This window comes from Aspergillus steynii (genome assembly GCF_002849105.1).
Source record: "Aspergillus steynii IBT 23096 chromosome Unknown P170scaffold_3, whole genome shotgun sequence".
NCBI classification, from domain to species: Eukaryota; Fungi; Ascomycota; class Eurotiomycetes; order Eurotiales; family Aspergillaceae; genus Aspergillus; species Aspergillus steynii.
This window is the reverse complement of record NW_020194400.1, coordinates 4,138,002-4,151,440: the sequence shown is the minus strand read 5'-3', so window position 1 is coordinate 4,151,440 and position 13,439 is coordinate 4,138,002. Positions and strand designations below refer to the sequence as shown.

Genomic DNA, 13,439 nt, shown 5'->3' with positions numbered 1-13,439 from the left:
GATCCAGTCTGCTTGATCCATGAATAAACAAATTGGTAAATCGTAACAGTATATGTACAAACCTCGGGCCATCATGCCCACACACAGGTAACAAGCCAACCCCTATGCCGTAGCCGCCCACATGTCTGACACCCCCCAAGCACCCGCCATGAAGCTCACCAGGCCGGTCAGATTGTTCGGGAACCCGATGCCCTTTTCGAAGCACCAGTGGAGACACACGGGGGCCCAGCAGATGTTGTTGACCAGACTCTTCTTCCACGCGCGCATCTCGGCGTTCACGGCGTCGCGGCCCTCCTTCGTCTGGGCCGACGGATCCGCGGCCTTCTTCTTCAGCAAGACGCGCTTCCTCCACAGCACGAAGAATTGTAGGAAGATGTGGCCGAACCAGGCGCGAATACTCCACAGATCCCATTTGGCGGGTCCACCCCATCGGTCGACGAACCGCTTGGAGATGATCCCCTTGGTCGCCAGGTAGGCGCCGTTCTCCAGGGCCTGGTAGATCACGTTCACGAACACTTGTAACAGAGTCAAGGCGTAGATGGTGCGATCGGAGGGCGGCGATTTGATCGTTGCGGAACCCCAGGTCCAGAGGGGGATGAGACCCAGGAGTCGGATGGTGTAGCGGGTCTCCGACATCAGCGAGGAGAGGGCAAGCAGGCGCGACTGGGACGAGTCGGTCTTCGGAGGGACGGATTTAGGCCCCGATTGTAGCCGGGCCAGGAGACTCAAGCGTGTCTGTGCGGCGATCCATGGCGCGGAGGAGAGGAGGTGATGGAGGACGTGGGTGAGGTAGCCGGTGACTGCGAAAATTCGTTCTTGGCCGTCGCCTGTGGACATGAGCCTGGAAGAGGATATGCGGTTAGTCTGCTATCCAGCGATCGCTATGAATGACCACTTACCGGTCTAAACGACCGACAAACAGATCCGCAGTCCTGAGAGTAGCCAGCAGTTGACGTCGAGCAGCCGACGAGGATGACGTTGTCGCGGGGCTGCCCGATTTCCCCTCGTCGGGCTGAGAATCGGCCATGGCGGGTGTGTTGGGGGAATCCTGCGAGTAGTTCTAGCAAACTGCAGAGGGCGTGGTCGAGGTGCCTGCAGAGTGCAGAGTATTTAAGGAGAGACGACTCGGCGCATTTGATCGACGGGTCAACGGGCTGGCGCGTGGTTCAGAGCACTTCAGATGCCGAGGTTCGGAATTGGAGGGACCGACTGGCCCGCTGCGGTGAGGCGTCGTACACCGTCAGTCTCTCGTTCTCTGAAGCACGGGTGCATACCGATCAAGGAAATTGACAGGATTCGGCAAATTATTCTGAATTAGCTGTCAATCCCGTGTCGGTCGCAGCGGGATAGGTCGAGAGGTCTCTGGTGGGGAGCCACGAGGCCGCCGACAATCGCAACGCACTGGCACTTAGGGCTCCAGTCGCTTTTCTTTCACGTAAAAAACTGCTGTGCAGGTGTTGATCATGGTCTTGGCTCTCACATCGGAGTTCTGTGCTCCTCGTAGTGATTGCTGTGTATAGATGATCATTTATTGCGAATCCGATCAGATATATATGGTGTGGATCAGACCAGAACTACAACCGAATGTTAGAAAAACAACGGAACATTAAAGGAGATGGGGGCTAAACGACTGCAGAATATTCGATACTAAGAATTAAAAATAAGAAGAAATATACTAGGTTGGAGAAAGGAGATGAAATATGGAAAGAGAAAGAACTGTCAGAAAATTGTCACAGGTCTAGATCTTTCCGGCATGGCGATAGATGCTACGATCGAGGTATCTACGTTGCAGATTATTAACCCTTAACCTCCTCTTATTAGGCCTTCTGTGGACAAATACAATCAATCCAGAACGAGGATACATGCTTGACTGGTGACACCAAGAGAAATCCAGGCCCGTCCAATATTGGCGAGTGTATCCATCCCTGTGAATTATTGGTAGAAACAGCCTGCAGCCTGCCTTCGTTTGTATAACCTCGTTGCCTCGCTGTAGTCTCTTTTCTTTTGCTTTTTCTTTTTCTTCTTCTTTTCCATTTGTTCATCCCCCTCTTGATTTCCAGGTCCTACCAAAGCTGCCCTGTTGAATAAGTCCCAAAGAGTCCAACCAGTCACCCCAGTGGCACTCCTCCGTCACAGGTATCTTGATCACCAGCCTCGGATGTATCGTCCACTTCCAATCCTATCAGTATGCTGAGACCCGATTCATCGGAGTCAGTGCCGGTAGTTCGATCCTTTTTGGTGTCTTTTGCTGCCGCCATATTCAATACCTGGTCGAAAAGAGCAGACAACTCCTGGTCGGTGAAATCGAGCTGAGAGCCAGACGTATTGCGCGACCATGCTTGCCTGTCAGGGTAGTCGTCAGTTTTGGAACCCGAATTTGCCGAGCGCCAGCCCAAGTGCCGGACGATATTAGCATCGGAGACCGGTCTGCCTGCAAGCTCGAACGCAGCCGGAGGGCCGATGGCGTCGTTGCATACTTCATTGATGCTCAACCAGGAGCGCTCTTCCAGATTAGCAAACCGACGCTCACAATGGCGACAGGCCCTGAGGGTGCACGGCAGTGGAGGCAGCGGATGCGCAGGCAGATTGGTTGTTGAATCGCCGGGGTTTGCTGAAGAGGAGGCCGTTTGTCTCTGCTGCAAGGCATGTTCTCCAGCCTCGCACTCGGCTTCCAGCATGGAGAGCGAAGGGCTTGACGGAGCTCTCTCCAGATCAGCCATCCTCAGTACGCGCAACTTCTGCTGGATCAACACCTCTCGCTCTTCCACCGTGTACTCCCCGGTTTCGATCGCCTTCAAGATCCAAGGACTGAGGAATGGGCCCCGGATGGGATCCAAGGGGTCAGAGAATCCCGAGGTGTCTTCGACGCAGACGAAGAACCATCCGAGGAAGGGGATCCTTCCGCAAGAGTCGCACCGCTCTAGATGGTCCACACAATGCTGCCGTTCCACCACGCTGTGCGTGCAGAGTGGAAGACGCACGACTGGCTGGCGAGCAGTTGGGATCGGCGGAAGCAGTCGGCCAGAATTCTGACCGGAGTGAGTTCCCTGGACTGAGGGTGAGTGATGATCGGAGGGCAGATCTTGCTGTTGGTGAGGCTGGGGGACAGTATCATCCTGTGGGTTATGAGTAGATGCTGGAGGAGGGTTTGGGGAATCCTCCCGTTTGGCTTCGTCCTCGTCTACCATGACGGGCTACTGAGGTTGGAGGATATAATGAAATGAGTACGAGGGGAAGAAGAGAGACTGAAAGAGGTGCATTGTAGACTGGTAAACAGAGGTAAATGCTTTCACTTGCGTCCTTCACATTTGTCTCTTTCTGCCTCAGGCTGCTTATGTCGTCAGTCTCGGCGACCTTCAGTGACGGGAGTAACAGGAATGAACTGTACAAGAGGACTGCTTTCTCAGGAGCATCATGATGAAAGCAGACCTCATTAGGGCAGAACATTAGAAACAAGGACGATGTAATAGAGCCTTTCTATCCACGGCTCCTAGGAGCTGAGTGATTCCAGCACATGTGTAGTGATTGTAATTGCTTGACCTGATTTTCTATTTGTCAATTTGATAGAATAAAAGAAATAGAAAAAGAAATAGAAAGAAAAAAGATCAATGAAGACAATAGATATCTAATTTCGGTTACTCAATCCAGGCAATTCCCTAGTGGTCGGAGGTGACCGAAGCCGGGCAGGACAGCGGCCGGGGAGGCGCCCGTGGAAAGTGCCGGCTGTCGTGGCCGGTCGGACTCTTTTCTCTTCGTCTTTCCCTCTCTTTCAGCTCTCTCTCTGAATTCATCCACCGCAATTGTGGCTCTATTTCTTGCATAATCTTAGTCTTATATTAATCCTCTTCTCCATCGGATCTGTTGGGAATCCAAGCGTCTCTCCAGTCAATCCACCCACTCTCCTCCACACTGTCCCCTCCATCGCTCCCATCAACTCAATTCCATTCCCCGTCCACGCCAACCTCGGTAAGCTCCTGGTGCCATCCGCTGTCCAGCCTCCTTCCTCTTGTGGGTAAACAAACATCTCCACTCGATCCCCCTGTTTCTCCCGTCGCTTCGTTCGCGGGACTCTTTTCCAACCAAAGTTCCTCGCCCAACCCCGTCCCCATTCCTTTCATTCCATTCCCCGTCATCCATCATTGCCGCCCTCCACACCGATCTTCTGCTTGGTCTGGTCCGTCATTGAATTCTGGTCTTACCGCCGTGTTGTTCGCTAACCCGTACCTTTCTTTTCGTGAACGCTAGGATCGTTGCTGGGTTTCGCCCTGATCCACTAGTCCCCGATTGACCTTATCGCGCGCATCCGAGATCCTTCCTTCCTCGCACCTCCCATCATCCGCAACCATGTCCGTCAAATTCGAAGATGAGGCCGCGCGATCCCTCCGCAAGGACACCAAGGAGTTGGCGCATAAGGTCGGCGAGCGCTTGACCGGAGGAAACTCTGAGACCGGCTATCTGGCTGTATGTTTACTCTGTCCCAACCTCCCGTCCGTCAGGTTTCGGATTGGCGCGGACCGTGTAGCTGACTTGGGGATTGGACCTCGTTGCAGCTCTATCTCCGACAACTGCAGTCGAACCCGCTGCGAACCAAGATGTTGACATCCGGTGTTCTCTCGGGTCTGCAAGAAATCCTGGCTTCGTGGATCGCGCATGATGTCAGCAAGCATGGACACTACTTCAGCGCCCGCGTGCCGAAGATGCTTCTCTACGGAATGTTCATCAGTGCCCCTCTGGGTCACTTCCTCGTCGGCATTCTCCAGAAGATCTTCGCCGGCCGCACGAGTCTGAAGGCCAAGATCCTGCAGATTCTCGTCAGCAACCTGGTGGTATGTTTTCTGGTTCTGGGTTGGGTCAACTTCATCAAGCTAAGGACGCCTAGGTCTCCCCCATCCAAAATGCCGTCTATCTCACCTCGATGGCCGTCATTGCCGGTGCGCGCACGCTGCACCAGGTCCGCGCCACCGTCCGCGCGGGTTTCATGCCCGTCATGAAGGTCAGCTGGGTGACTTCGCCCATCGCGCTGGCGTTCGCGCAGAAGTTCCTGCCCGAGCACACCTGGGTGCCGTTCTTCAACATCATCGGGTTCATCATCGGAACCTACGTCAACACCCACACGAAGAAGAAGCGTTTGGAGGCTCTGAGACGGGTAAGGGGACCTTGAATCTTGTCTGCAGCAATAGCTAACGCGTCATTAACCAGCGCTACGACCAACGCCGCGGGCCCGGCGGACCCGGCAGCGAATACGACAAGGAATACCGGTAAATAAGGTTAAGGCGTGCAGCACTTGCTGTTGAGCTAGCCATCTATCCGGTCCCAATCTCCAACTCCAATTTATAAGCAATTGTCAAGAACGTGCAATGGGACCGGGATATTTCGCCGTGTTTACTATTTGCTTTCCTGCCTGTTATCCTATCCTAATCCCGGAGATCGTTCTCTTCCATCTCCTATCCTCTTCCCCTCTTCCTGTCTCATCTCCTTTCTTGTGTCTTGTCCAGACGAAGAGATGCTTCACTGTTATGATGTATGCTTTTTCTTATCTTATTCTCCCATTTTGCCTCTTGCATGAGGATTTACCTTGGCGATATACATACCTGAATCGATTTGTTTATAATGTCGCCGTTGTCGAATGCCAGATATTCCGATTGATCCGTTAGTAGTTTTGAGTGTCTGAAGAGAAGGTGGTGAGCCAAGAATGGACACAACGAAGGTCATCTATTCATCCTGATGCCATCACTCAACCTCTCTTGGCTCAACTAACTACCACCTACAGACAAATCATCTCCTAGATAGCACCTTCGTCAGTAGCAAGCCTACCCTACCAAACACGACCTAACCACCACACCAGCAAGACAAAAGGAAAGAAAAAACCAATTATCTACTCAACCTCCATCCCCCCCTCTTCTTCCCCACCCACTCCACAAACTCATCCAACGCCCCGGGCCACGCCCCATCCTCACTCCACCACCCAAACGCCTCGTCCTCGCGCGTCTTCCGCATAAACACCTCCACCTGCTCCCACAGGTCCTTGTTGACGGGCCTCTTGCCGCGCGCCTCCAGGAACTCAACCCACCAGTCCAGCCACGGCGTGGTCGTCGTGTTCCACGCGATGCCGCCGTGGTCCGGCGTGAAGAATAGATTCCACTGCTCGCTGGCGATCTCGAACGGCAGGTTGCGTTGGCCTTGCATGCGGCATAGCGGGAATGTGTATCGGTAGACGCGCCGGAAGAGCTCGGGTTGCGTGGGGATTCGGGAACGGATGTCTGACGCGTGGGCGATCATTTTGTCGAGCGTGTCGCATCTGTTTGGTTAGTTTGTTGGCTTGGAATGGTGGTGCAGTAATTAAGGAGGGGGGTAGGGGGGGAGGCATACCCGACAGATCTCCATCCGTTCAGGAATCCCTCGCGAGTGAACTCGCCCATCGACGGCGACTTCAGCAGCTCGGCGATGCCCAGGCAGGTCACCTCGTCGAGCTGGACTTGGATGTCCCCGAAGAACTTCATCGCGCCGTCGATGCCGATGGTGTCGGGGTCTTCGGCCGGTGAGTCTGTAGTTGTTAGTTGGGTTTGTGCTTGACTGGATGGATGCTGTCGAGGGCTTACCTAGATAGGTGTCGAAAATAGCGTTGATAGCAGAGTTGCTGGCTCCGCCCCCTTGGGGGCTCTGGAAGTATCTGAGTTGCGTTAGTTTTTGATGTATGAAGGTAGGTGGTTCGAAGGGTTCAAGGCATTGTTGGTTGGGAGGAGAAGTAGAGGATAGTTTGTTGGTGAGAGTATGGATAGTAGTGTGCATAGTAGGAATGACATGAAGCGTTTGCAGTGGTGACATGACGTGTCTGCTTTCTCCAGCTAGCTGGAACCGAATGGCTTCGAGGCATTCAATTCCAAAGAGACAAGCTGCATGGAATCTGGCCAGAAGAAAACGGCATTTTGGTACGATGTAGTGCCCGAGATGCCACTCAATGCCTTTTGATCATAGACCAGAGCCATGAGTTGGTCAAGCCAATGCATGGATTGCTTCAACAGGCGAGTCAGGCAGCATGTCTAAAGTTGAGTCCACATCGTGTCGAACTGTTTCTCAGAGGGTCATGGTCCTCCTATATCGAATTGATAGGAGGTACGCAGAAGTCAACAGTACCTCGGTCTGTATCTCATGAGAGACCCGAGTAAACTCGCCATCCGATCTTGACAGACCACTGCCACAGGCCAGCACACACGACCAACCAGACCCGACAGACCAAGCAACGACTCCAGACCTGAATGCCTAAGAGAACGAATCCTGAACTCTGCTCGCAGAAGCAAGAACCCCCAGCGAGAGCAAAGAAAGCGATTGCCGACACTCCGAGGCCACGACACGACAATGGACAGGGAATAGAGACAAACAAAAAAGGGTGACACTCACGCATCAATGGCTTCTTGAACATTCCATCTCGCAGATTTCAGGAACTGGACACAATCAAGTCAGTCAGTGACATCGGGTTTGCCAGGTTCACGTGACATGAGATAAAACCAACGAGAGAACCAGATCACGGGACCTGTGGGCATCGAATCCCAAGGATTCCTCACCTTAGCAGCTACTGTATCCTTTGCTTGCGTGAAGTTCACGAACTGCGCGATCTGTTGTTTCTGAGCTCCGGAGTATGGAGGCATGGTGGGGTGAGAAACAGGCCGAGCCTGCGATAAGATGCGGATGATTGGAAAGGATGAAGGCGGAGGGTGGGACAGTGTCCGGGGAGGGGCAGGATGAGGCGATGGACTGCTGCTTGGACCAGTGAACAAGGGTCTTTGTAACGAAAGTAGGTCGTCAGGCTTGGAGAAGCAGTATATCTGATTTGATTTGATTTGGAGGAAAGTTGGGCCTGGCCGCTGACTGATCGGCCTGCACGTGCCCCGCAGTGGACGGCGCTTTAGTGTTCTGCTGTTGTGCAATCGTGATGCGTATAGAGAATTGTGACTAGTGATTTCAAAAATTACTACAAAAAGATTGAAAGATTTTGATATATATGAATGTTACGGCGACTAGAGCTGCTGCGCCGGAGAATATATTTGGACTTGGTCCCTGAATGTCACGTGCCTCATAGTAAATCCCAGCGACTGACCAGAATCCCGTCGTCTTTCCCCTCACAAGTCATTACAGGCAGTCAAATCAGACATGCCCATGGAAGTACCAGAGTGTTTCAAGCAAGTCTATTGATATTGGTATATCGGATAGGAAGCCTTAATCCAGAGACTCAATTGCAAATCCAGACAAGAGACACTTTTAGCTGAACAGATAGACGACTCCAAAACTCCTGCAGAATCCCCAGGTATCTAGCCTCCGAATCCCATGTGCTGCCTCGCCAACGCACCTTGTTCCTCCTACGTCGTGAACAGAGTATCTTCCTGGACGGTTGTTAGTATCATCCCCGGAACCTAGCGATCGCTGCGACGGCGACAGTGTCCGACTTACCTCTCTTAGGTAGAGACCCAAATCACTCTGGGAGTGGACCGCAATTGACGTAGGGGCCATTTTCTTCAACTCTGCCGTGGATCGCGCGGTGATTCCGAAGCCCTGGGACCATTAGCACTTGCCGGCAACTGTCCAGGACCAAAAGTCTTACCAAAGGAGTATCGTCCATGTTGTAGACCACCACACCCTGGTGCTCAGGGATATCCTCGCTCCATCGTCCCACGTGGGCACCGAGCACACTCGAGCCGTACAGGAAGGGCATCTGGCCGTTGTCGCGGATCCAGACCTTGTAGCGGGCGTGCGGCGCAATGATGTCGAGCGCGGTGAGGTGGACACGGAATTTGCCCGTCTTGGTGAATTTGCCCATGCAGGTTCCGACGGTCAGGAGGTTCGAGCGAGGAATCGACGTCGCCAGGTTGGCCAGCGACAGTCTCATATAATAGACGCGGTTGCCGTGCAGTCGGAAAACGTATCGGTCGCCTTCGTCTTCGGAGGTGATGAGGTTGTTCAGCGAGCGACCGGTGTAGACGGCCAGCTTGCCCAGCATGGTCTTCAACTCTTCCTCTGTTAATTGACGCATTTTGAATGGAGGCAGGGGTTTGTCAAGGGTGATGATTGACAAGGAACTTTTCTGATGGAAAAAAAGCTCCGCGGACAAAAATTCTAGACGGAGTGGAGTCTAGCGCCGCCGGTCTTGGCGCCCGCAGCGAAAAAAAAAGTTTCGGACGGCAGAAAAGCATCTTTGCGGTCACCTTTTGTCTTCAACCTCGTCGAGCTCAATTGACAAAATGGCTCCGAGTCGCACAACGAAGAGAAGACGCGTCAGTCCCCCTGCTGATGAGGGTAGTGGCTCGCAAGCCAAGAAGGACTTTTACAGCAACGCCGCCGAATGGGACCTCGAACAGGATTATGAGCGCCGTCCACGCAAATTGGGCAAAAAGGACAAGGAGCGAACACGGTTACCCATTAAGACGGCGGAAGGATTCCAGAATGTCGAAGAGGACGAACCTGAGGCTGCCGAAGAGACCGATAGCTTTCTGGGCACCGACGACGATGACGAGGGCGAGCTACCGGATGCCGACGAAGGGATCGAAGAAGAACCCGAGGAGGAGAAACCGAAAATCCCCTTGAAGATACAGATCATTCAAGCGAAGGAAGAAATTGCAAAGGCGGCCACGTTGATCAACGAGGACCCCGAGGAGCATCTCTCCTCGTTCAAGACAATGGCCGAGATGGTGGAGAAGGGCTCGCATGTCGCAATCAAGAAATTGGCTCTGGCCGCACAGGCTGCCATCTACAAGGATGTCATCCCCGGGTACCGCATCCGTCCTCTCAGTGACGAAGACATGTCCGGCAAGATCTCCAAGGAAGTGCGCAAACTCCGCACGTTCGAACAGACCCTTGTTTCGGGATACAAGAACTATGTGAACACGCTGTCGGAACTCACCAAGCCCGCTAAAAAAGGCCAGGCAGAGGTTGATGCCAGCCTCAAGAGCATTGCCATCAACTGCGCCTGTAGCCTCATCCTCTCCGTGCCGCATTTCAACTTCCGCAGCGAACTATTGAAGATTCTTATCAATCGCCTTGCGCGCAAGAAGGTCGATGACGACTTTATTAAATGCCGCGATACCCTCGAAGATGTCTTCCACCGAGACGATGACGGAATCGTCTCGCTCGAAGCGGTGCGTATGTTGTCGAAGATGATGAAAGCCCGGGATTACAACATCCAGGAAAGCGTTCTGGACACATTCCTCCACCTGCGTCTGCTATCCGAATTCTCCTCCAAGGCATCCCGGGACCGAGTCGATCGTGGCGAGGACGAAGAGAACAACTTCGGCGGCAAGAAACCTAAGCAGAAGAAGGAATTCCGCACCAAGCGCGATCGTAAACTCCAGAAGGAGCGCAAGGCGGTGGAGAAGGACATGAAGCAGGCGGATGCCTTGGTCTCCCACGAGGAGAGAGACAAGAACCAGGCCGAGACGTTGAAACTGGTGTTCGGAATCTACTTCCGGATCTTGAAGCAACGAATCCCCAACCTGATGGGCCCGGTCCTTGAAGGTCTCGCCAAATACGCCCACCTGATCAACCAGGACTTCTTCGGCGACTTGCTCGAAGCCCTGAAAGAACTCATCGGACACGCGGACCAGAGCGAACTGGAAGGAGACGACGAAGAGGCAGACAACGACGAGGACGAGACGACCACGCGAGACGCTCAGCGGGAGGCCCTCCTCTGCACCGTCACTGCCTTTGCCCTCCTGGAAGGACAGGATGCCAGCAAGGCCGCCGCCACGCTGCATCTGGACCTGAGCTTCTTCATCAAGCAACTCTATCGCTGCCTCTACTCTCTCTCCGTCAACCCCGACATCGAATTCAACCCCAACAAATCCCTCCGTCTTCCCGACCCCAACATGCCCGACCACTCGTCCTACCGGTCTCGCAACAAGGTCAACTTCCAGACCCCCACCGTCCTCCTCCTCCGCTGCATTTCATCCACCCTACTCTCCCGCGCCCACGGCACGCCGCCCTCCGTCCGCCTCGGCAGCTTCACCAAACGCCTAATGACCACCTCCCTTCAAGTCCCCGAGAAATCCGCCATCGCGACCCTGGCGCTGCTGAACCAGGTCGCCAAGCACCACGCGCGCCGAATCTCGCCGCTCTGGCACAGCGAGGAACGCAAGGGAGACGGCGTGTTCAACCCGTACGCGCAGGACGTCGAGGCTACAAATGTATTCGCAGGAACGGTGTGGGAGGGAGAGCTCTTGCGGAATCACTACTGTCCGCAAGTCCGCGATGCGGTGGTGGATATGGAGAAGATGATTTCGAGAAAATAAGTTTCAATTCTGTACATACCCCGTTGCCATGCCATATCAATCATTATTTTCTCATTTCTGCATCAACCATTCATCATTTCATCGGGCTTTTTTTTCTTTCAATGATTTTGAGTATTTTGTGGCCCGGCATCAGAGAGAATCCGTAGACAAAAGCAAAAAAGGAAAGGAAAAAGCACGTGCGCGGAATGCCGCCTCAACGCTCCCGATCACCAACATTCATCGTCTCTTCATCTCACTTCATCAATTCCATCACTTCAACTACATGAAATGAAAATGAAACAAAACCAACCACACCATAATCCGAAGATAAGATGATCAATTCCTGAGCCAAGCAGCCAAGTCCGGTCTTCTCCAACCCTTCAACTCAACTATCTTTGTCCCAACTCTTCGGTATGATTATGTATGGTATCCCAAGAAAGGAACCTCATGCAACACTGCTATCATCAACGGACAAAAGAAACCCAACAACACCGTTATGTTCATGTACCGAGACCGAATGAAAGACTGGCCAGGAATTCGAAAAGGTGGTAAACGCCGACGAGCTGAACGGGTGATCGATGCGCAATGAAAAGCGACTATTTCTGCTTCGGCTGACTGGACGCATTGCCCTCGCTGGACGGGTTCGCCTGCTGAGAACGGTCATGGTCACCCTCCTGGGCAGTGGCAGAGATACTGCGGGTTTCCTGGTACCATCTGCGCATATCGATGCCCTCGGCAGGGGGGAACGGGAAGCCGGGCTGGTAGCGAGGAGGCATCAGGACATTAGGAGCACCGGTCACGCCGCTGGTGGTCAGGCTGTTGTGAGGGTTTCCGCCGTAGTAGTGCGAGACGATTGCAGGAGGGGCCTGGCCAAATGAGGGCGGCTGCTGGGGGTGAGAGAAGGCTGCAGGCTGCTGCTGGCGTGAAGACATGGTGGACCGAAAAGTCACGGGAGGAGCAGGGGGGTTTCTGAATGGAGTGCCGGGGATGTGGTGAGGAATGCCCGGGGTGGTGCCAAATTGCGCGGGCTGCTGGGGACCCATGTGCTGCTCCTGAGGCGCGGTGGTGGTCTGACCAGGCTTCTGCTGGCTCTGGTTCTGTTCTCCGGACTGCTGACGAGCGAGGCCCTCGAGTCTAAGACGCTCACGCTCAGCAAGAACAGCCTTCTGCTGGGGAGTGCGGAGGGCGGGATGAACGAATGCAGGGTCGATCTCGCTCGAGTTATAGTTCGCGATACCCTCGGGGCTGTGCGGGAGAGGACAGTAGAGGTCATAATGGGGGATTGAAATGTTTGGGTTGGGGATAGGCATGGGCTGAGCTGTAGGCTCTCTGACCGCAGTGATGACAGTGTTCTTGTTCTCCTTGTGACGCTGAGGAGTACGAAGAAAGCTGCTGTAGGGGTTGCCGTCACGATGACGCTTGAAGTTAAACATGCCTTTCTTGTGTTTTTTGTCCTTAGGGGTGGACTTCACATCCTTGGCTTCGGTTTTCGCCTCAGGGACCTCGGGCTTCTCGTCGGGGTTGGACTTGGGCTCGGTGCTGGGCTTGCCTTCAGTCTTAGGCTCGCCTTCAGCCTTGGTCTGGCCTGCAGTCTCGGGGGTGTTGTCCTTGGAGGCGGACTCAGCATCTTTGGGATCAGCCTTGATGTCTTTGGCATCAGAGTTAGATTCTTTCACAGGGGACTGGGTGCCCTTCTTCTCGGACTTTTTGTCGGCCTTTTTGGCCTTCTTGTCCTTATCGGACCGACCAAATCCAAACACCATCTTGCTGGCGTCAGATTCGTCGTCAGGGGAGAGTAGAGGATGAGGATGAGTAGAACTGTTTGGTCTGGATCCCCTAGGCTGAGGACTTCCGGATGACTCCTGCCTAGGATCCTTGAGAGTTCGTCTGATCTCAGTCACAGCGTTGGATTCCTGGGTGGTGTGGATGGAGGAAGGGAGGATGGCAGCGGTGGGAGGAGGGACAGAAGAAGGGAGAGAGTGAAGGTTGCGATGACCACGTTCACTTTGGTCACCACGGTCACCAGACGCAGACGTTTGTTCGACATGCTCGGCGCGTTTGCCTGCCTCAACCAAACTCCCAGCACTAGCAGCAACACATTCACCTTCCTGATCGTTGTGTTCTGCTGGGCCCTTCTTACTCTCTGGCCTTCTCGCCATCTCTTCACTCTTTGGAGCTGTCGTT

At 53.8% G+C, this 13,439-nt stretch overlaps 7 protein-coding genes across 7 annotated transcripts; 3 read left to right on the top strand and 4 right to left on the bottom strand.

The window, feature by feature from the left end:
* Positions 1-102: 102 nt before the first annotated feature.
* P170DRAFT_353146 (uncharacterized protein) lies at positions 103-1,027 on the bottom strand (the record flags this gene model as incomplete). Its single annotated transcript, XM_024843963.1, has 2 exons — positions 103-841; positions 900-1,027. 2 exons carry the CDS (start codon positions 1,025-1,027, stop codon positions 103-105), a joined length of 867 nt encoding a protein of 288 aa, XP_024706559.1.
* A 1,081-nt stretch (positions 1,028-2,108) lies between these two features.
* P170DRAFT_509275 (uncharacterized protein) lies at positions 2,109-3,188 on the bottom strand (the record flags this gene model as incomplete). Its single annotated transcript, XM_024854659.1, has 1 exon — positions 2,109-3,188. One exon carries the CDS (start codon positions 3,186-3,188, stop codon positions 2,109-2,111), a length of 1,080 nt encoding a protein of 359 aa, XP_024706558.1.
* Positions 3,189-3,894: 706 nt separating this feature from the next.
* Positions 3,895-5,526, top strand: P170DRAFT_436322 (Mpv17/PMP22 family protein). Its single transcript, XM_024849133.1, has 5 exons — positions 3,895-4,174; positions 4,246-4,461; positions 4,551-4,826; positions 4,880-5,146; positions 5,200-5,526. Exons 2-5 carry the CDS (start codon positions 4,345-4,347, stop codon positions 5,260-5,262), a joined length of 723 nt encoding a protein of 240 aa, XP_024706557.1. The 5' UTR covers positions 3,895-4,174; positions 4,246-4,344; the 3' UTR covers positions 5,263-5,526.
* On the top strand, positions 5,190-5,762 carry P170DRAFT_163248 (uncharacterized protein). The gene has a single exon (XM_024842579.1). The coding sequence runs from the start codon at positions 5,358-5,360 to the stop codon at positions 5,652-5,654; it is 297 nt and encodes a 98-aa protein (XP_024706556.1). The 5' UTR covers positions 5,190-5,357; the 3' UTR covers positions 5,655-5,762.
* P170DRAFT_407021 (defective in cullin neddylation 1 family protein) lies at positions 5,662-7,964 on the bottom strand. The gene is made up of 5 exons (XM_024846662.1): positions 7,563-7,964; positions 7,399-7,442; positions 6,600-6,670; positions 6,370-6,544; positions 5,662-6,298 (listed from the first exon to the last, which is right to left on the bottom strand). The coding sequence occupies exons 1-5, from the start codon at positions 7,644-7,646 to the stop codon at positions 5,872-5,874; spliced, it is 801 nt and encodes a 266-aa protein (XP_024706555.1). The 5' UTR covers positions 7,647-7,964; the 3' UTR covers positions 5,662-5,871.
* Positions 7,965-8,109: 145 nt separating this feature from the next.
* Positions 8,110-9,066, bottom strand: P170DRAFT_436319 (ribosome biosynthesis protein NIP7). Its single transcript, XM_024849132.1, has 3 exons — positions 8,597-9,066; positions 8,446-8,547; positions 8,110-8,378 (listed from the first exon to the last, which is right to left on the bottom strand). Exons 1-3 carry the CDS (start codon positions 9,023-9,025, stop codon positions 8,355-8,357), a joined length of 555 nt encoding a protein of 184 aa, XP_024706554.1. The 5' UTR covers positions 9,026-9,066; the 3' UTR covers positions 8,110-8,354.
* A 132-nt stretch (positions 9,067-9,198) lies between these two features.
* On the top strand, positions 9,199-11,309 carry P170DRAFT_436318 (nuclear export protein Noc3). The gene has a single exon (XM_024849131.1). The coding sequence runs from the start codon at positions 9,234-9,236 to the stop codon at positions 11,274-11,276; it is 2,043 nt and encodes a 680-aa protein (XP_024706553.1). The 5' UTR covers positions 9,199-9,233; the 3' UTR covers positions 11,277-11,309.
* Positions 11,310-13,439: the final 2,130 nt, after the last annotated feature.